Below are 21,889 nucleotides of genomic sequence, written 5' to 3'. Positions count from 1 at the left end.
GTTAATGGTGTGTGTGTGTGTGTGTGTGTGTGTGTGTGTGTGTGTGTGTGTGTGTGTGTAGTTTGACCACTGAGCAGTGAACCTAGCTGAGATGCGGAGCCTCTGACGGGAAGGAGGTTTGAGCCCGGGGAAGACTCTGGCTTGCCGGGTCTGTGTTTGGCTGGAGGGGATTCTCTGCCACCAAGTGAAGTTTTAAAAGGGGTCGGGAGCTGGGCTTTTGAGGAAGGGCTGGGGCTGGCGTAGGCACACACATTCTGCAGCCTGTGGATGCTGTTCCAGGTCTTACCCTACTGCCACCCCGGGCCAGAAGGGTTTGTCTTGAGGAGAAGGGTTCCCACAGCTCTGCAGGCAGTGCTCACGCCTCATTGATCGGGTCTCTCTCCGAGTCAGAGGTCAGCGAGTTCCCTGACCCCGGCGCTGGCTAATGATGCTGCAGCTGGCCACTCAGTGAGGTCTCTGTCCCCAGGGAAGCGCACACTCAGGCTGGTAAAAATAGAGCCTCCGCGTCTTCCTTCATTGGATGTCCCAGTGTCGTGGGGGGTCAGTGCTGGAGCAGCACAGCGGACCCAGGCAGACCTTTGAGTCTCTTCAGAGAAGGCGACAGACACAGTGGCCTGTTCTGGCCACAGGCTGGCCGTGACAACCCTGAGCCAAGTGCTCCTCCGCCTTTTAATTCGGTTCAGCCTCTATTTCCCGCTGCCTCTCATCACACACACCCTTCGCTGAGCCGGTCCGGAGGACCAAGGGCAGAGGTGGGTGCAGCTGAGATGGGCGCATGGCGAGAAGAGCAGGGGGCTTCCCTAACAGGCCTGGGCGTGCCCTGCTGCCCTTGCAGGACTCTCCCTGTGTCGCTGGCCAACCCCAGATGGCCGCTTCCGGCTCAGCAGTTCCCTACCCCAGCTCTCCACAGGACGGGGCCCGCCTGCTCAGGCCTGCGGTCACAGCCTTTCCCCACAGCGCTCCTCGCCCTGGCAGGGTTTGCAGACGGCCTGTGCTGGGCGCTGAGCTGTGACAGTTTCTGATTTCTCGGGACCCCCTTGAGTGGCCTCCACATCTGTAAGAGGGGGAGGAGTGAGGACACATCTTGATTTTCTTCTGAGAAAAGTAACAGATATATTCACACTGTACATAAATGTCTTTCTTCTTCTTCTTCTTTTTTTTCTTTTTGGGTCACACCCGGCGATGCTCAGGGGTTACTCCTGGCTCTGCACTCAGGAATTACTCCTGGCGGTGCTCAGGGGACCATGTGGGATGCTGGGAATTGAGCTCAGGTCAGCCACGTGCAGAGCAAACACCCTACCCGCTGTGCTAACGCTCCCACCCCTGTACATAAATGTCTTAGTACATTCTTGGTTATTCTTGTTTTCCAACTAGCGTACTGTTGGATTTGATATGTTCCCATATATCATATATTTATAATTTGATGCGGATTTCTTATTCTTTTTCTTTACTATAGTCACTACAAAATAAACATGAGGGCACCTGATCTAATTTTTTCTCCTGGAACAGAGATCTCTAAACTTATTAAACCTCTTCAGAAGAAATTTTTTATATTCTTTTTTTTAGAAGAAAAATAATACTTAGTGACACCACCCTTCTATTTCCAGGAAATTATTACCTTCTTTAAGAAAACAGTTGGAAGCCCCCTCGATGGTATCCCTTGCCTTCCCTTGGACTGCGACAGATTTGAATGGACTCCAGGGCATCCATCTTGACATACCTGGGTCTAAATAGGCATGGTCAGGTGTCTAAGATAAGGGATGATCCTAACTAAAGTCTGAGAATATCAAAGCTGGATTTTCCACTGATCTCTTTTTTTTTTCCCCCAAAGTGTATCTTTATTTGACATCTATACATTTGTCAGATGGTAATTCAAGAATTTGATGGATTTATTTCGCTATGAATTCTAAGACCCTTCTGTTTTAGTTCTTTGACTGCCCATGTAGTTGCAGGCATTAGGGTGTATGAGGATCACTTACCTGAGTGCTTCTGGGTTCACGCACTTTGGTTAAATCCCCTCATGTGGCTTCTTGCTTCCAGACCCAGGGGACTTCCTCTTTTCTGTCAGTCTGTATACAATAATCCTTTCATCCCTTTGACCATTAATTGGAAAGTTATGACATTTAGAAAGGATATTTCTCAAAACCATGGGAATCCTTGTATCTGGACCAGATGTTCAGAGAATTTTAATGCAAGAATAAAGCATCTGTGACAATAAGCAGGAACATCCTGAGAGGAAAGGACACATGGGTAGCATTTCAGTGGGAGTCTAAGTACCGTAAAGACCGCGGAGCCGTGGATGTGGGTTTGCATGCTCTTTCTCCATCCACTCGTTTCTCCAGGGTGATTATTTGCCTAACCATATTCTATAGTCTCTACAGTTGAGACGTTTGTAGCTTTGCTTTAGAATCGGGGATACGCCGGTAATTATATTTCAGGGCACTAAAGACTGTAATCTGATAGCAGTGAGTGTTGCTGTAAAGTGGAGCCAGGTGTGGATGGGGAAACGGGGGAGAAAAATCAGAAAAGTCTCCTAAGAGATACACGTTAAGGATGGAGTCAGAGAAAGCAACCAAGGAACAGCTAAAATCTCAGAGGTGCAGCGAGATCTGTCAGGGTGAGTGGGGTACGTGGGTGAAGGAGGGGTTGTTGGGTGCCAGGGCCATACAGAAGAGGGGTATGAAGAGGGGGAGGGAGACGCCAGTGAGTCTTGGATGATGAGCTGGGTGTCTGCGGGCGGTGGAGGCTGTGTCCACCGTAGGCAGTGGGTGCCAGGGATGATTGGGAAGGGCAGATCAGGAGGCCCCTTTTGATGGCGTCTTCAGCTTATTTATAAGGAGATGGATTATTTGACGTACAGTTCAGAACGATGTATGGAGGTTTTGGAGACAAGGGCATGTTTGGAAAACGTTCATGTTTGGGATCTATGTAAAGCCACGTGGGTTTGAAAGATTTTCCGTTTATTGTGCGGAACTTGAAATGAGATCAAGTTTAGCAGAGTTTGGGGTGCATCTTTGTTTAACGGGGAAACAAGAGGTGTCTATGCAGAAGATTGCAGGGAGCCGGGGCTTTCTGGAAAGCAGGGAAGTTGCATTTCTGGCTGTTCTTGAGAGACCAGAACAGTGGGCACAAGTGGGGTAGACAAGTTGCATAAACCTCTTTTTTTTTCCCCCCCGGTCACACCCGGCAATGCACAGGGGTTACTCCTGGCAGTGCTCAGGGGACCATATGGGATGCCGGGAATTGAACTTGGCTTGGCCACGTGCAAGGCAAATGCCCTACCTGCTGTACTATTGCTCCAGCCCCTGCAAAAACCTGTCTTTTTCAACTTTTTTTTTTTTTTTTAACCCTGGCTGCTTCCTTCATCCTCCCAGTTGACCCTCCCAGTCTGGGGCTGTGATCCCCCTCCCGTCGTTACTCTTACGTCTGTGACCATCCGTCCCTGTTGAGAAACACTGACATGAGCTCAGTGGATTTGGACACCGGGTGGTAAGCAGTGACATGTTCAGGAAAGGGACAGCACAGGCTTGTGTCTCCCTGCTACCGTGGCATGTGTTTGCGTGTTGGCAGAGGAAATTCACGTTCTGGTTGACGAGAGAGAAAGTGGCATTATCTAACTGAAGGCAAATGGGCCTGTTGGATAATAATGTTCACACCCATGAGAAGCATTTATTACTTGATTATCTTATTGTGTTCACATGAGATCGCCTGAAGAAATTTCGCCAGATAAATTCGTGGAAATTGTCCATATATAGATACAGTTAGCATTGCCTTGGAGGACCCATTTCTTTAGTTTTTTTCTTTCTTTCTGTCTTTGGGAGGGTTCTCATTGGTTGAGCCAACACAAGAGGAGATTGTATGAACTTTTACTTGCTTTTAAAACCTGCTGACAGATAAAATGAGTATTGCCTTTGTATAAATAATAATTTTATCTAATGGACTTCATTTATTTTTTTATAGTTCCTCTAGGCCATCTGGAGCTAAACAAGGGTAAAAGGCAGACGTGTAATAACAATTCCCTTTGAAGAGAATATAAAATAAGGTCATTGGAGCAGAACCATTATTGAAATGTATAAAATAGTTTAATGTTTGCTTTTCCACATTTTATACCATGAGGTCACTTTATATAGTCATAAAATTCCATCTCATCTTAGTTCAGATTTGATGAAAAAGCTATGAATAACAAAGGAAACCACTTACTCCCGTACCTGGGGGTGGTAGCTAGTGCCACTTCTGCTATTAAGGCCAGTCATTGTTTTCAGCTATCCTGACTATGTTCTGCTCATTCCAGTGTAGAAGCTCTTTTGGCTAAAGTCTGGCAGTCAAAGAGCATGGGTGAAAGTAATGTAAATACTTTTCATATAAAATAGTGTGTAAACATGGAAGATTCAGTATATTATAGGAATCTGATTGTTATATACACACTTAACACGATAACAAGAGAACTTTAATTTCACTTTATTTCCAAAGAATACAAAGTGGTTATGGTTTTTGGAAAAGCTTAGAAGAATCTGTTTACTTGAACACCATGCATTAACTTAAGTTTATTGTTTTATTGATTCTTCATTTAATCTTGCTTCCTGCTCAGGCTTGAAACTGTCTGATGTTCCTGCAAAGAAAGAGCAGAGATTCATTCACTGTGGTCCTTCCAGCCCAGAACGCGGCTCTCTCTTCCAGATCTATCCTTGCTTGTTTGAACCATCTAATTCAGACCCGTTCAGAAGCCAGGATGCTCATTTTTTTCTTCACCCAATAGGAATCCTCCTCTTCCTCGGTTTCTTTTCTTTTCTTTTTTTCTTTTTGGGTCACATCCGGCGATGCACAGGGGTTACTCCTCGCTCTGCGCTCAGGAATTACTCCTGGTGGTGCTCAGGGGACCCTATGGGATGCTGGGGATCGAACCCGCGTTCGCCGCATGCAAGGCAAACGCCCTACCCGCTGTGCTATTGCTCCAGCCCATCTTCCTTGGTTTCTTAAGATCTTGGTCCCACTTCTGTCTGTTGATTGTCAGAGAGATGCTTGACTTGGTCTGTGGTCCGGAAGTACCCCCTCACGATATATCGTCGGCAGCCCCCAGCCTCCCCCAGATTGGAGGCACTGCTCCTGCCCTCAGGGAACGGCCTTCCATGGGGTAAACTGGATTAACTGACTCCCCTACAGCACTTCCTGTTTACTCACCCTGAGTTTACCTCCTAGGACGTCTTGGGGAGACCAGACTTTGTTGTGGGCTGACTCAGATGTTCTTTCTCTCGCCGAAGCGTGTGTGGCATGTCAGCGTGCACGGGGAGGCCGGGAGCGTGACGCAGAGAGGGGTGGAAGGGCCTGCTTGCATGAGGTCTGCGTCTGCACACCTGACCGCGCGCTGGCCTGGAAGATCCCTTTTAGCTCCTCCTTGGTGCTCTGCTCTCCACACTCAACGCAGAGCCCAGGCACCCTCCCGGGCCCTCCTTCCCGCTCTGCAGCTCTTGGGGCCACTTGGGTCCTATCTGATAAGTAGCCAGGGTTCGAGCCAGCCTCTGCCCAGGGGTGCTTGCTCCGTGACAAAGGGATGGGCGTTCTGAATGCTAAGTCACACGTCTGTGATGGGCTTGGACCCTGGAACGAGCGGGCTGGGATGCAAGAGCCTGGGCCCTGACTAGGCTCCGGCCCCCGCCTCTTCCCCGTCAGATGCAGCCTCGGGAGCACAGAGGGCAGATGAGGCTGCGAGGCCCTCTGTGCAGACTTGGCTGGCCGAGCAGTGGGAGGCGGGAGGGGCCGCCTGCACGGTTGGGGTCCCCGGCCCTGCCGTGGACGTTGTGGGGCTAGCGTGGTGCCTGTGGACGGTGGAAGCCGCCGTGGCACGACACCGTGTGTACGAGCATGCGGGCATCCCCCCCAAGGGCTCTCCTGGCCCGAGGGGCTGACGGAACAGCCCGGGCAGGGGGAGACGCGGGGCTGGAACTGGAGGGAGGGGTTGTGGGTGAAAGGGCGCCGTATTTTCTTTGGAAAGCGGCGAGGAATCCCGAGAGGTTTAGAATAGGGCAGGGCTGTTTGCTTGGCAGCAGCTGGTGGTTGTGTAACTGACCCCTTGTTTGGCGGTGCCAGGGCGTGCAGGGATAAGTCCAGGTGGAGGCAGGCGCGGTGGGGCCGCTCCTTGGGGGTTCTGCTGCTTTGCATCGAGTCGAGACTTCAGTCTGGGCGATCAGCTCGTGTGAGCCCTGGGATCCGGGCAGGGCAGGGCAGGGCAGGGAGCCCGTGGGGCGGCGTGCCGGGGAGCCGTCCAGCCCCCGCGCCCCCACATCCTGCCCTGGTGTGTGTGAGGCTCCAGGAGAGGCACTTTCCAGGATGCAGAGACCAGCGCGCGGCTTCAGCGCCCGCACACGGAGGCCGGCTCTGCTGGGGGCTGGCCTGGAGCCGGGGTGCCTCCCGCCTCTCCCCTGCTCCTCCCGCTAGTGTGGAAGGGGCTCCAGCCTTCAGGTAGGGGCCGGGCGGGGAGGGTTTCCAGGGGCCAGTGGGTCAGAGGGCTGCAGAGGACGGGGGTCAGCCACAGGACGGGGCTGCAGCGAGGCCGTGTGCCCGGGGGAGCGGAACTGGGGGCTGGTTTGGGGTCTGTTTTTATTCATAACTGCTTAGATGCGGTTCTCTGAGCGGAACTTCTTGTGTAAGCTTTCATTCCGTTCATTTCTTTTTTATCTGACAGCCTTAAGAAAGAAGAAACAACTGAAATGAACAGTCTATTTTCTGTTCCCTAAAGCCTATTCATTTGCAGTGTGGGTGTGAATGGGAAACGTTATTTATTGCAGAGACATTTATACACCAGGTTTGGCTTATTTAGGGTGAGCACTTACAGGGCGCCTTCATCCCAGGAGAGACACAGGAACCGCAGGGGAACTGAAGTAAGGACAGCAGCTATGTCTCCATTCTTTAGCCCAGCTGGGTCCCTATAACAAAAATTGTTATGGGCACTATTGCTTGTTTAGCATGAACTCAACTCACATACTTTTAATTTGCTAGAGGTGGTTAGGATGAAGCTAGCGCAACTTTTATAGAAATTAATGCTTTGAGAATTCCTTCATAATACAATCTCCCATCGAGCAAAAAAGTCATAATTAACATGACTTTCGTTTTTATTGGAAATTTTTACTGAAGTGACTCAATGCAGAGTCAAATGGGTGATTTATAGCAGCATATTTAAAAAGTCATATTTCAAATGATGTTCACTTGCTTAATCTCCAAAGCGGGAGAGACACTTGGATGTATATTTCCATCTGCCGTGACTTGGCATTGTGTGGGGACAGTTTATGCGTGGACACAACGGAGAGGAGGCGTCACTGGCCCCTGGTGGGGGGGAGACCAGGGTGGTGAGACTGTGAAATGCTACTCTCAAGAGCAAGGATCATAGCTGGGACAGAGCCTTCTTTAACTCCCAACATAAATATGACCCCGTCCCCTGCCCCCCTTCCTGCCCCCGACAGAACAGAGTTCCATGATTCAGTCAAAGAAGCAATTACAGAGCCCAGGAAGGAGGGAGCTTCTATTTCAGGAGGGCGCTCTTTGGAGCCACAGACTATTCATGGAGGCAGTCGTGCTCGCTGGGGCGTTGGGAGAAGCCCATTCTCTAAATGAGGGCTGTCAGCCCTGCACTGGCCCGTGATGACTGCTTAGAGTCGTTATTTTAAGAAGAAAAACCCACAGGTAACGTGTTATGCCCTGGAAATTATACCTCCCTCACGGTCACCTGTGCCCATCCATGGCTCTCTGTATTTGGACACAGCAAACTTGTCATTTCATCTTCCTGGTCTTGAACCCTTGTTGCCTCTGGCTGCTCCTGCCTGTCCTGGTGACTTCCCCTACTTCCTTCCTGGGGCCCCTCCAAGTCCTGGGGATGGCCCCCCCCTCAGTCACCTGTGTGACTTTTCTCTGCCTTTCCTGGAGCGATAGCACAGCGGGTAGGGCGTTTGCCTTGCCGGGTTTGATTCCTCCATCCCTCTCGGAGAGCCCGGCAAGCTACCGAGAGTATCCCGCTCTCACGGCAGAGCCTGGCAAGCTACCCGTAGGGTATTCGAAATGCCCAAAACAGTAACAACAAGTCTCACAATGGAGACGTTACTGGTGCCCGCTTGAGCAAATCGATGAAGAACAGGACAACAGTGCTACAGTGCTTCCTTGTGGAAGCAAAGACGTTGGTTCCCAGGGGAGAGCCAGTATCCATGCCAAGGATGTTCCAGGGGCTCTTGGTTCTTGTAACTGGATTCACAGGTCCTAGAAAGGACTTGGATGGCGACGCTGTGGGAGATGGAGTGCAGGAGAGGGAGTCGTCTCCAGCCCTTCACTGACCCGAGGACAGGGCAATGCTTCTGTCCATCTTCTGCTGGACTCCTGCTCTGAGGACGTGGAGGTGCTCTTGGTGTGCCCGGGTACCCACTGGGCGCAGACTTGGGGTGTGGACACATCCTCTTGTGAGGGTTCTGACTGACGCCGACTTGCCTGTATTTTCATCTTCGCTGGTTTCTTTGGCTGTGAGACGGGGATGTTGTCTGCAGCCCCCTTGGGTTGCAGAGCCAGGCTGTCCTGCACGCAGCGCGGAGGGGCTGCAGGCCTACCCCATGTGGACCTGGTGGTCAGCCTCGTCCTGGGGTCAGAAGGAGAAGAAAAGAAGTGTCTGAGACTTTTTCTTTCCCCAAGGTTAAATGAATCTTATTTGGAGATTTTCGTTTCTGTTTTGGACCATACCTGGTAGTGTTGAGGGCTTACTCCTTGTTCTGCATCAGGGATCATTCTTTTCTTTCTTCCTTTCTTCCTTTCTTCCTTCCTTCCTTCCTTCCTTCCTTCCTTCCTTCCTTCCTTCCTTCCTTCCTTCCTTCCTTCCTTCCTTCCTTCCTTCCTTCCTTTCTTTCTTTCTTTCTTTCTTTCTTTCTTTCTTTCTTTCTTTCTTTCTTTCTCTTTCTCTCTTTCTCTTTCTCTCTTTGTTTCTTTATTTCTTTCTAATTGAATCACCATGAAATATAGTTATAAGCTTTCATGTTTGAGTTTCAGTCATAGAATGATCAAACACCCATCCCTCCACCAGTGCAACCTTCCACCACCAATGACCCCAGTATACCATCCCCCTTTCCAACCCCCTCTCTGCCTCCATGGCAGACAGTTTCCCCCATACTCTCTCTCTACTTTGGGGCATTATGGTTTGCAATACTGATGCTGAGACACTATCACATTTGGTCCTTTATCTACTTTCAGCACACATCTACCCTCCTGAGCGATCCCTCCAACCATCATTGACTTAGTGATCCCTTCTCTATCCCAGCTGCCTTCTCCCCCAGCTCATGGGGCAGGCTTCCAACCATGGAGCCATCTTCCTGGCCCTTGTGTCTACTGTCCTTGGGTGTCAGTCTCTTGTTACGTTCTTTCATATTCCACAAATGAGTGCAGTCCTTCTATATCTGTCCTTCTCTGTCTGACTCATCTCACTTAGCATGATACTCTCCATATCCAAGGGATTGCTCTTAGTGGGCTTGAGGAACCCTCTTTGCTGCTGGGGACTGAAGAGCAGGGCAAGTGCCTTACCCCTTTGAGGTATCTCTCGGACCCTGGGCCACACTTTGAGTTTTATAATCCAGGACACGAGAGCTGTGTGCGTCTCCTTTGTCCCTTCTCCACGCTGTGCCTCTGGGATGAAGGGCGGCCAGGGCCGTGCCCCTGATGCCCTGTGACCTCTCTGTGCCTTCCCCACCTGCAGGGGCCTGCTCTGCCCTCCGAGGGAAGCCCCCTGGCCTCTCTGATCTGCAGGCGCCCTGTACCTGTGCCGCTCCCAGCTTGCACGGTTCTGGGTGTGAGAGCCGGGAGTCTTCTGTCATCTTTGTCCACCATCTCTTCTCGGGTCTCTGCTTCTTGCGAGGAGCCACATTCAGTCCTGGGTAACACCCAAACTTGCCTGAGTGGCACCTTTCAGAATGGAATCGGTCGCACAGGATTTTTGGTGCTTATCGAGGGAACAGGTCAGCTGTGCCGGGCCCAGCCTTTCCTTTCTCAGTGCCTGGCTCCGTGGATTGTCTCCCAGCCTGCTAAAACTGCATCTGCAAAGTGGCCACTGGCTGTGTGGCCGCCAAGGGGGTGACCCCTGCCCCGTCCTCAGAATGCAGTGGAGAAGCCGCTCCCCCCATCTTTCCCCCTTCACTCCCTGTGTTGCTGCAGAGACTAGGGGTCGCACCCATATCTGACACGGTGCGCACCCGCTTGGACCCAGGGCTCCGCTGGGACTCTTGCTTGGAGATGTCATACCTGAACACTTTTGACTGTGGTGCTGGCCGACTGTCAGTTGGGTGCCCACACCTGTGCCTGCCGGGGTTAACGCTCCGGCCGAGGGGGGTGGAGCATCTTTTAGACTCAGTACTTGTGTGCCGGAGTCCACACACCCCATCTGGCCAGGGGCTCCTGGAGCAGAGCTGTTGGACATCACATAGCACACGCGAGTCACACACGGGATCCAACTGGCAGCCTCCTGCACACAACTTTGGCCCCTTGGATGTGTTATTGTACATTCCAACTTGTAGGAACTCCCTATTGGATACTCCCTTCATGCACTGTTTCCCTTCTCTCATCCTGGACAATTACTTCTATCACAACTTTGAAATAAACAGCTCTCTTTACCCAGTTTCCTCTTACGCTTTCTCCCGGCTTCTCTTAACCACACCTGTGATTTTCACCCTTCCAAGGATGTATGCTAGATTCTTTATTTTTTTTTCTTTTCTTGTTCATACAATCTGAATTTCCAATATTTGACTGTATTCACTTAATATTCTTTCAGCATGTAACTCCTGCATGCACAAGCCCAGCGATCATTTTCATCTATACACAATGCTTCTGTTGATTGTTCTACTTAAATACATTGTACCAAAACTCCAAAGCCTCTTTATATCATCAATATAAAGAGTCTGTCTGTGCCTCTTTGCTTTCTGTTCTCCCAAGTTTAATAAATTAGACCAGTACTTCTCGACTGGGGGCTAGATGGACCCTAGAGGGTCCCCATGACATTCCAGGTGAAAATTCCGTGAACTGGGCCACAGATGGAGTCTCACGGGGGTTGGGAACTGGTTGAGAAATGCTAAACCATTCCGTGATATCCCACATTTTGGTGTCAAATGCTCAGGTGGCTGGATTCTTTGTGCTCTGGGTATTTACTGAGGGCATGCCGCGGGTTTCTGCTTCCCTTGGATATCAGGAGGCCTGGCCAGTGGACGTGGCATATGTCAGCAGGAGCCCCCAGGTATGACCTCTGGTGTTCTGGTCATAGAATGGGAGATCTGGCATCTGATCCGAGTGCCCTTGAGAATGTGTTCTATGAGAGAGAGTGGGGTGTGTGTGTGTGTGTGTGTGTGTGTGTGTGTACGGACCTTTAGTCTTCAGAGTCAGGGTCTGGGCTTGGGATCTCACATGCCCTCCCTGGTGTTGTCTGAAGAGGTAAGCCAGGTCCCAGACAAAGGGCGGGCTCGCGCCTTCCTCCTCGCCCCTTCAGTGGGGAAGGGGAGAAAGTCATCCCGTGACTTAAATTTTCTCTGTCTCCCTTGCACATCTTATTGGGTGATTTCCTCTTGGCCTGGACATTGGTTCATATCGGCAACCCCTGACGTCACAGCTTTATGTATTTCTGCTCCGTGCCGTTTCCGTAGCTTCGGATCCACTTAGTGCTTTGGACGATCACCTCCCCACAACTTTCTATGTGTTCTGCTGTCAAATTGATTTCTGCTGTGAAATCAATTTTATCCTTGTTTTCGTGTTGATGTAACATAAGTGTCGGAAAGGACAGACGTAGGATTTGGGCGTCGTTCTTGTCCAAATGCAGTTCCTGTTGCCACTACCCTGAGTCTCTGGGAAGACCCGGGTGAAGCCTGTCCCCAGATCCGTTGCTTGCTTTCGTCTCTTGCCTGCCAGTGTGTGTCTCCCCCCTCCCCCCGGGCGTGGAATGTACCTCCAGCCAGCTGTATCTCTTAACATCCTCTTTATCCCCCCGCACAAAACTCAGATTATCCCCCGTGGCCTCCTCTCGGACCCCTCAAAATAGCAGTCCTACTCCCAACTCCCACGGAACTCCTTCTTTTTATGATTTTTCTAACAGCTTGGATGGTAGTTATTTTTACTAGCCTGTCTTGCTTAAACCTTCTTCATCTTTTAAACGATTCATCGTCTTTAAAGTCACCAGCTTCCAGCACTGTCCTTTCCTTCCACCCAGTAGGGGCTCAGTGTACATGCGTTGAATGCACGCTGGGCCCCAACCAGGCACTTGGCAGTGAGTCATCTGTGACGTTCAGGGGATAATTCTGCCATGTGGACCATTTGGGAAGAGCTGGATAACATAAACCGATTCCAATGATTTGTAACTGACAATAGCTGTTGCCGTATTAAGTAGGGTGCCCGGGACATTTGGCAATCTGAAGATCGCCACAATGGGCCCATTTCTGTGTGGGGACTGAGGATGGTGTTCCAAGGAAAGCCAGTCCTCAGGTCCCAGCTTGTCAGCCGGGTTCCCCTGGCAGCTTTGATGGCTCACCTGTGCGGCGTCAACTGTGATGTTTCTCCCGTACAATCCGCGGTTTATCTTCTGCCCTGAGTAGTGAATGAACTTGGCCCTGTTGTAAGGTTTTGCCAAGGATAACATCCAAACTAATGCACATCACGTGTTTATTAAGAAGAAAAGATGAAAACCTGGTATTTCTTTTGTGGTTTAGAAAACAGAAGACATGGGAATGCCAAGGAAGTCAGTGATTTTGAAAACCAGTGCAGGAACTTGCTGTCATGTTCAAATACACAATCAGAAGAAAGTGAATGACTGTTGGTGCCCTGTGTGTGCATGCGATTTCTCTCACGGGATGCATGCAACCCTATATATATGTATATGTATGATCCCAAATTAAATATAGCAGTAATGATTTCTTTGGCCCGTGTTGAATTTTATTCAGCAAGTTCTGGCATGACGGCCTACTTAGTTAATATTTCACCTTTGGCCACCTTTGTGGTCTAGTGAGATACATATTTCTCGGAGCTGATTATTTCTTAACATGATGAACATTTCATAACAGGCAATTCCAAATTAATATTCTCTCGCAAACCCACTCGCAGTGTTATTTGTGTGCATTGTAGTGACTGTGAGCGAGGACCAAATGGTTTATTTCACAAAATCATGGGGAGGAAGGGAGGAGGCGCCGTTCTTTGCTTTGCTCCCACGCCCGGGGAATCTAAGAAATGGTGATTTTTTTGAAACTCGGGAAGCTTCTTAGGAAAACGGCTCGACCAAGACCACCTGCCTCGGGCCTTGGCGCGTGCTCATTGCCTCCCCCTTGGTGTGTTTCAGGCGCTGCCCTCCCATGACGGCGAGACGAGGTTCTGGCTAGGAGACCCGTGTCCCGAGTTCACGGCCCCCTGCCACCATGAAGGGCCCCTGCGTCATCGCGTGGCTGTTCTCGAGCCTGGGCTGCTGGGGACTCGTCCAGGCCGAGGCAGACGCGGCGGGCTGCCAGCGCGCCGAGCACCCCATCATTTCCTACAAAGGTAAGGGCCCCGCATCAGGACCACGGGCCGCCTGCCGGGCCTGCGCGGGGCGGGCCGTGCACGCCGAGCGCCGGGCGTCTTGCTGTTCTACGGCCACTCTGGGTTCAGACCCTGCTTTAGAAAGGCGGCAAAACAGCGGGGAGGGCGTTTGCCTTGCACGCGGCCGACCTGGGTTCGAATCCCAGCATCCCATATGGTCCCCTGAGCACCGCCAGGGGTAATTCCTCAGTGCATGAGCCAGGAGTAACCCCTGTGCATCGCCGGGTGTGACAAGAAAGAAAGAAAGAAAGAAAGAAAGAAAGAAAGAAAGAAAGAAAGAAAGAAGGAAGGAAGGAAGGAAGGAAGGAAGGAAGGAAGGAAGGAAGGAAGGAAGGAAGGAAAGAAAGAAAGAAAGAAAGAAAGAAAGAAAGAAAGAAAGAAAGAAAGAAAGAAAAGCCTCCGAGACAATGTCATCTCCGGAAACTTATCCCCGTCTCAAGAAGAACCCACGGTCAGTGGTATCAGTGGTAGAATATCCCAACTTGATCTTGTAGATGCTGCCAGCTCCTAAGCATTTGAGCCAGCGGATGGCGAGAATCTAATTAAACCACCGGAAAGCAAAATCAAACCTTCACGTGGGGGTTTCGCTCGGTCTTCCCACGAAGCTTGCGTCTTCGCCTTGGGGAAACGGCGAGGTGCACAGATTTGCTCCCATGTCTCCAGCATTAAGTGGATCTGAGAGATTAACAAATTAGTCTGTATATCCACTCACTTATTCTTGAACTCATCAGAATTTATTTAGAGTTCTTGAAGCCATGGGTACTGTCAGCATTCAGAGGAAAAGAAAATTAATCTCTCTCCGACTTCAAGGAACTTACAATTATGTTATCAGGCTAAGTATAGCTAATCAGAGGTTACATTTTAATAATTCATCTCACAAATAGCCTTTTACATTTTTAAAACTCTGTTTCACGGACATTTCCAAACAGATACAAAATTGGAAAGGACAGTCTAAGATCATTCCTCCTATTTAGTAATTCAGAACTCACCTTTTTCTTTTTAAATTCCCACCCACATTCTCTTCTATGCCCACCAAGTTAGTTTTGAAGCTATGTCAAGAAATCAAACAATATTTGGGGCCAGAGTGATAATACGGTGAATCGGGCTGTTGCCTTGCACGTGGTAATCCAGGAGTAAGACCTCAGCACTGCTGGGTGTGACCCCCTCCAATTTGTGTTTTTAAAAAGGAGATCAAACAATTTTTTATCTCTACTATCCATTTTATGACAGTGGGGCATAAGGAATTCACAATACCATTACCATATCAAACATAAACAAAGAACAAATAAGTCCCCAGGTATCGCTAAACCCTCAAAGAGCATTGCAAGAGCACCAGTGGTTTCTGAGTGCTTAAGTCTGATTTTCCAGAATAGTCCAACTGACAGTCTAAAAAAGAAGTCGCACATGCTGATAGCTGAATCTTTTGCTCAAGCCTGTAACTCCTCTACGAGTTTTCTGTTATTTCCCCTGAAAATTAATTTGTGAAGAGACTCAGGCTCTCGATGCTGCCATGTCTCCTAGGACGGGTTTGGCTGAGCGCACCCCGTGGTGCCATTCCGCTGTTCTGTCCTGAATATTTCTGCGATTTCTGACTAGCATGAAGCGTCCTGCTCAGATATGGGTTGGAGCTGTTTGTCTCTGCTGTGTTGTTGACTGTGTTGCTTGCTCTTCCCATCTGCAGAGAAGACACCTGCGTGTGAAATTAGCAGTCTTTAAGGACCACTCCCCGAACCCGCCAAACCTGGTGGGTGTAAACCTGGGGGTTCTCATCTTCTCCTTCTGTCTTCCTTAATAGCAGCTAGAATGCTTCTCTCTGAAGGAGCTTTCCCTCACCGACTCGAGCATCCTGTGGGTTTGTTTATACAAGAGAAGCAGAATAAGTTTTATTCTTCCTTTCCCTCTACCAGTACCTTTGATTTCACACGAGTTGATTCTCTGACAGTGAGATGTAGTGTTTTTCCTTTTATTTTTTCTTATTTATTGAGAACTTCATTAATACATCTTTATTCACTGTCACTGTCACTGTCATCCTGTTGCTCATTGACTTGCTCAAGTGGGCACCAGTAATGTCTCCATTGTGAGACTTGTTACTGGTTTTGGTATATCGAATATGCCACAGGGAGCTTGCCAGGCTCTGCCGTGCTGGCGAGATACTCTTGGTAGCTTGCCTGGCTCTCCAACAGGGATGGGGGAATCAAACCCGGGTTGGCTGCATGCAAGGCAAGCGCCCTACCCACTATGCTTTATTATCATCTATGATATTAATACAGATTCATACTAATAGAGTTCAGTATTTGATGTTAAACCAGTTGCCATTTTTTATCCTGTTGTTTGTTTTTGTTTGGGGGGGTCATTTCCGGTGGCACTCAGGACTTACTCCTGGCTCCCTGCTCACCGAACACTCCAGGCAGGAGTGGGGGTCCAGGCATCACTCCTAGCAGAATCTGGGGGACCATTTTGAGTGCTGGGGCTCAAAACCACACAAGTCGCATGCAGCAAGCACTCTGTCTGCTGGGGGAGCCACTTTTCTCCTGAAAGCTGGCATGGTCACATTTCCCGCACAGTCCTGGGCACCGGTGCAGGTGTGGCAGTCTCTGGCCGCCGACTTGCTCTCTGATGCGGAGATGCCCAACACGCCCACCTGCCTCCTCCCTGGACCTGGGCATCGGGTGGTTTGGCTGATTTGAGTGTATGGGTGCCCCTGATTCGGTCTCTCCAATGTTACAGCTAAGAAAGATATTCCTCTCAATGCGCTGCAAGTTTTCCTAGATTTGTACAACATCTGCGGAACATCCAGTTTTCGATGAACCCTTTACATCTGTGTCTGCATATTTTTGTCTTGGGTGCCAGCTCTTTCATCTTTTCAGGCCAAGCAGATCATTCCGTTGACTTTTCCTGATACCCTCACTCACTTCAGGAGAAGAGTTTTCTCTGAGACTGATCATTTTGATTACTGCAAACCCTTGAGGATGATATTTTTCTCTTCTTTCAGTGCTCAGAGTGTATATCTCATTAGGGGACTAGAACAAAATCATTACTTTGCAATCATTTGATTTCATTACTTTGAAATCATTTTTTTTTCTGTGCTTATGGTACCAATTGAAACCCCAATTCTACCTGTACTTTTTTCATTTTACATAGAGATATACTCATACGCAGGCATACATACCTATTCTTTTTTAGAAAGGCATTTCAAATACATGAATTCATTTCTAATTTTTTGGGGCAGGGTCCCTGGAATACATGAATTCATCTCTAGCTTTTTGGGGCAGGGTCCCTGGAGTCCATTCCCTCGGCATATAGATTTATGTTGCTTTATTTTAAAGCCTCCTGGCTCTTCACTTAGTCATGAGTCATAACCTACACAACATCTTTTTGTTGGGATTATTTTATGACAGTTGTAATCATGAAAAGTGTTATGATGAAGGAGATGTCCTCCCGCAGAGCATCTTTTAATAGGTTTGCAAGGTACCGTTGAGTTAGAAGAGACACGTGCATGAGGGATTGCTGGGTCAAAGAAAAAACACACTCTTGGTTTTGTTGGCCACTGTTCGCTTCCCATTTTTAAAGGTTGCACAGTTTGGAATTCTCACTCAGCTGAAATTGCCTCTGTTTCGCCTGTCTTTCTAAGCCAAGGGCAGGGTCAGATGTTGGAATTTAGTTTAACAGCATCGTTTGTAGCGGGCAGCTCAGAATCCTTTTACTTTTGAGTAAACATTAACAGGTATTCACTCGATGGCTGTTCTGTACTAGTGTTCATGCTAAGTAGTGAGGATAGAAGTTAAAATGCACTTCCTCTTAAGAGTTTTCAATTTCAGGAATTTAAACCCGAATGATTGCTGCATTTTATTCTCTGAAGGGTGTCGAACCCCAGAGAGAGGCATCTGAGTTTGCCAGTCTGGAAAACAATCCTTATCCCGAGAGACGGCTAGGTGTTTATGAAACTCTGTGAGGGTTTCAGCGAGGATGGGCAGGGGAATATAAGCCGGAGGTGAGGGGAGGAACCGCTGCAAGTGTAGGCAAGTGCCAGAGGTAGTGAGTCACGAGCTGCTAGCCCAAGTTGTAGGTCACGGGGGAAAGGCAGCTGATTTGTAGGGCCTCAGTAGTAAAGTGTGAGTTTGAGAAGCATCTTAGGATGATCCTCCTCTATGGTGATCTGCTCAACGAGGAGAAGGCCAGAGTGTGGGCTAGCAGGGAGGAACGGGCACAAGAAACAGAAAGAAAAAGGGTCGAGTGGGACGTGAAGTCCAAAGGACAGGAGAGAGGAGGGGTGAGACTCAGTGGGGTTCAGTTCCCGGGTCTTGGTTCCGTTGGGAAGAATGAGAAGGAAGGGTGTGGGGGGTGTGATGGTTTCATACGGAGAATGCGGAGTTCCTGTCCCGCTCTGGGCGTAATGACCTTGTCAAGAGGAAGACATCAGGGGACCAACTAAGAAAGATGACATTTGCATCAGAATACCCAGCAATGCTAATTTCGAGGCAGTTTTGGGCCAGAGGTTGAGTAATAAATTACCCTGGCCTGTCTATCTTTCCTGGTTTAGTCCTGAGTTCCCTGTGTCCTGGGAAGAGGAGGCAGTGGGTCACTCGGCCAGAAATTCTGAAAATAATTGGTGTATACATTTCTTGATGCTTGTAATAAAGCACCTCGGACTGGGTGTTTCAAACAACAAAACTATCGTCTCTTTCCGTCCAAGAAGCTGGAACTTCAAAATCCAGTTGTTGGCTGTGCCGTGTGCTCTAGAGAAAGATCGTTTCGGTGGGGAGGGGGTGGGAGGGGCGTGCAGGTTGCGGGCTGCGGGGGACACATACCTGGCAGTTCCCAGCGCTTATTCCTGGCTCTGTGCTTAGGGGTCACACCTGGCAGTGCGTCGGGGACCACATGGGTTGCAGGGGGTTGAACCTGGGTTGGTCATGTTGTCAGGCAGTGCCCTGCTGACTTGTCCTGTCCCTCCGGCCCCTGATAGAGAAGGATTCTTCTAGTCACTCCATTCTAGTGTCTACGATGTGATCTCTCAGAGAGATCATGTGATCTCTCTGTCCTTCTGTCTTTTTTTGCTTAAAAAGACCCCACTCAGTATGCATTTAGGGTCCCCCCTAACCCAGCAGGCTCATATTAACTACCAGCAACCTGCAATGGGCCTGTTTCCAAATACGGGCACCTCCGCAGGCCTGTGAGGTGAGGGCTTCAGCACGCGTGTGCAGTGGTACAATAGCCCCTTATCAGCGGTGCTCTTGTCTGAGCTACATGGAAGTGAACGGAAGGGTAACTGGGAGGTGAAGAAATAGACGGGGAGGGAGAGAATGATATTGTGTGTGTGGCCGACAGGGGTGCAGGATGGGGTCCAGCTTGTAAGAGAACAGCAGTTAGAGTGTGACAGGCAGGGGCCAAGTGACACAAGGAGGGGGAGGCCTTGGATTGGGCAGAGACGCAGGGCTGCAGGAGGAAGGGATCAGAGTGACACATGGGATTAGTTGCCAGGAAGGAAACCTACCTCCAGGGCACCTCCAGAGAGAGAGGTGGGTGGGGCCGTGAGGGTAGGGCTGGCTGGAGGGAAGGGAGTTGGAACTTTATCTTGGCTGGGAAGGAGTAACCAGGCCCGGGGCCAAGAGTTGGGGGGCTTTAGGAAGGAAGATCCGCTCCAAAGGGAGAAGGTGGTCCCCGAAGGTCCCCCCCTGGCTACTAGGAATCCAGGGAGTCCCTGATTTGCCTCACTTCCTGTCAGACTGGCCCTGCCACCTTCCAGGAAGGCTGCATTGCATGGCCTGCCTCTACCCGAGGGTCTGAAATAGAGACAGGCCCTGGGAAGATGAGAAAATAAGGGAAGGACCGAGTAATCTCGACTCTTTCCTGTCTGACTGCCACGTTCACTGAATGCCACAACTTAGCATCACGTGTCGGGTGTACTCTGTGATAATGAGGTGGGCCAGATGCCCCCGGAACATCTGCCGACCGCTCAGCACGCCTCTGCTGGCACGCCGAGTCGACGTACCTGGCTGGGCAGAAGGTGCTGGCAGGATGATTTTTTTCCCCATCCTCAGTAAAATATTTGCCACCTCGGGCTCCTCTTGCCTAGCAAGTTCATTGCTCAACACGCGCTGCCAGCTTTGCTGTGCTTGCAAGGTCGCTCCCTTGACTCCGGGTTCCGGGATATTTCTCTCTGATTGTGGATATTTCTCTCTGATTGTGTGTTGGCTGTGGAAACCCCAGACCCACCACACACACACTGCTCAGTTCACGCTGATGTCCTTGTCCTTTGCTTAAATGTTTGTTGCATAAGGAAGCGAGGCTGAGGGGGGGCAGCGGGAGAGGATATTTTGACCCTTCAAGACAGTGCGTTTTCTCAGCATGCTCACCGAGCCTCGTAATCATCTCTGAAATTAGTTTTAAATGTTTAATATCTACTTAAGGCGATAGTGCCATATCCCGCTTTTGCGTGTCTATTGATTAAAGTGGCCCAGCGTGCTTGCTGTTTAGAGAGCGGGCACCCGTCTAGGCATTGGTGTGTGGGGAGAGATTTCACATCATGCTCACAGGAAGAACTCCAGGAAGGTGAGTCATGACCAGCTCAGGCTGCCTTTCCCTGGGACCCTTCATCTCCCGACTAATTTGGAGGCATTTGAGGACTGTGTCCACTGGCAGTGCTGACCAGGCCACTGTGCCTGCAGTGCCCCCCACCTGTGATGTCACAGGTGCTCTTCCTCTGCATCAGGCCCTGAGGTCGTTATCTCTGCCTGCTGGAGCCCCTGTTAAGTGTCTCTTTACTTAGGGATTGATGGGCTGGTTTAAGAATCGCTTCGGAGCATCCTGAAGAGCAGTGAGGTCTGGATTGAATGGTCAGTGCCCGGGACCAGGCGCTGGCTTCAGATCTTGGGTAAGATCTGAGAGCAGTCACCTGGGTTGTCATTGTCATTGACCCTTAACCCACAGGTAGACAAGGCTGCCTTTCTCTGCACAGTTGAAGGTGAGCCAAAGAAACCTGACTGAAAAGACCCAGAATAGGATTTTTTTTTTTTTTTTTTTTTTTTGCTTTTTGGGTCACACCAGGCAATGCACAGGGGTTACTCCTGGCTCTGCACTCAGGAATTACCACTGGCGGTGCTCAGGGGACCATATGGGATGCTGGGATTCGAACCCGGGCCGGCCCCGTGCAAGGCAAATGCTCTACCCGCTGTGCTATTGCTCCAGCCCCCAGAATAGGATTTTAATTTGGGTTCTGTTCTTCTGCCTCAGTGTTCATGATTACCGCACACATATCGGAGATATATAGATATATATATATTTTTTCTTTTTTTCTTTTTTCTTTTTTTTTTTTTGCCTTTTTGGTCACACCAGCGATGCACAGGGGTTACTCCTGGCTTATACACTCAGGAATTACTCCTGGTCGGTCGTATGCAGATCAAATGCCCTACCCGCTGTGCTATCTCTCCACTCCCTTGTATATTTTTCTTCTGAGTTGTATATATGCCGTTATATTCACGTGGATGTTAAATGCATTGAGTGGTTACAAGTGATGGTAGAGATATCTGAGCTGTCTTGTGACTCACTATTGGATTTTCTTCATGTAATTTCCCGGACCCCCAGTCTGTCTCTGCCTTTTCTACTGTCTTGAGGTGCCCGCGCTCTTGCTCCCCCTGCCCGGTTAACTGCCTCTCCTCTGTCACTCTGCCTTTCACCACTCTCCCTCTCATTTTTTCACACTCTCTTGAGCCACGAATACAGCTTGGCCTGCTAATTCTTCCTCCGGGTCTGGAGAAGGCGTGACTTGGGCAGCGACAGTAAACCAGAGCCTTGTCAAAGCCAGGACGGGGAAGCTAGAAGGGCCAGAAGGGCTTCACTTCTGGGTCGTGCCTCCACGTGTGTTGCACGTGTGTCCCATGATCCGCATACACCCTCTCCTCTCCACCTATTGTGACTCTGTGAGGGCCTCACGCTCCCGTGCTAGTCCCACATCTTCCTTTCTATTTCTTAGCAGATCCCCTGATGTGTGCATGCCCCACAGCTCCATGTATGTCCCGTGACCCCATGCACTGCCATATCTGTGTGTACCTCCAATGTACATCCATATTTCCATGCACGTCCCATATATCCATGTGCTTTCTATGATCCCATGTATCTCCAATGCATGTTCTGAGATCCCATCATCACATGTACCTCCAATGTCTCTATGAATCTCCTGTGTCCCCATGTACCTCCTGTGATCCCAGGCACCTCCCATGTATGTCTCCTGTACTTCCCATGATCCCCTATAGCTCCCATGTCTCATGCACCTCCTAAAACTCATGCCCCCCTGAATCTTCCACCGTGCTCAGTTTTAGCTCTGGAGTTTGGC

The 21,889-nt window shown here is 49.8% G+C and overlaps 1 protein-coding gene across 1 annotated transcript in view; it reads left to right on the top strand.

Moving 5' to 3' along the window:
• Positions 1-21,889, top strand: part of SEMA5A (semaphorin 5A) — a 446,471-nt gene that overhangs the window by 146,580 nt on the left and 278,002 nt on the right. The window contains exon 3 of the mRNA XM_055132169.1: positions 13,325-13,521. Within this exon, the coding sequence (XP_054988144.1) occupies positions 13,401-13,521 (121 nt within the window). The 5' untranslated portion in view covers positions 13,325-13,400. The remainder of the gene's footprint in view (positions 1-13,324; positions 13,522-21,889) is intronic.

This window comes from Sorex araneus, chromosome 1 (assembly GCF_027595985.1).
Source record: "Sorex araneus isolate mSorAra2 chromosome 1, mSorAra2.pri, whole genome shotgun sequence".
In the NCBI taxonomy this organism is placed as follows: Eukaryota; Metazoa; Chordata; class Mammalia; order Eulipotyphla; family Soricidae; genus Sorex; species Sorex araneus.
The sequence above is the reverse complement of the archived record's forward strand: the minus strand, read 5'-3'. Positions and strand labels throughout refer to the sequence as shown.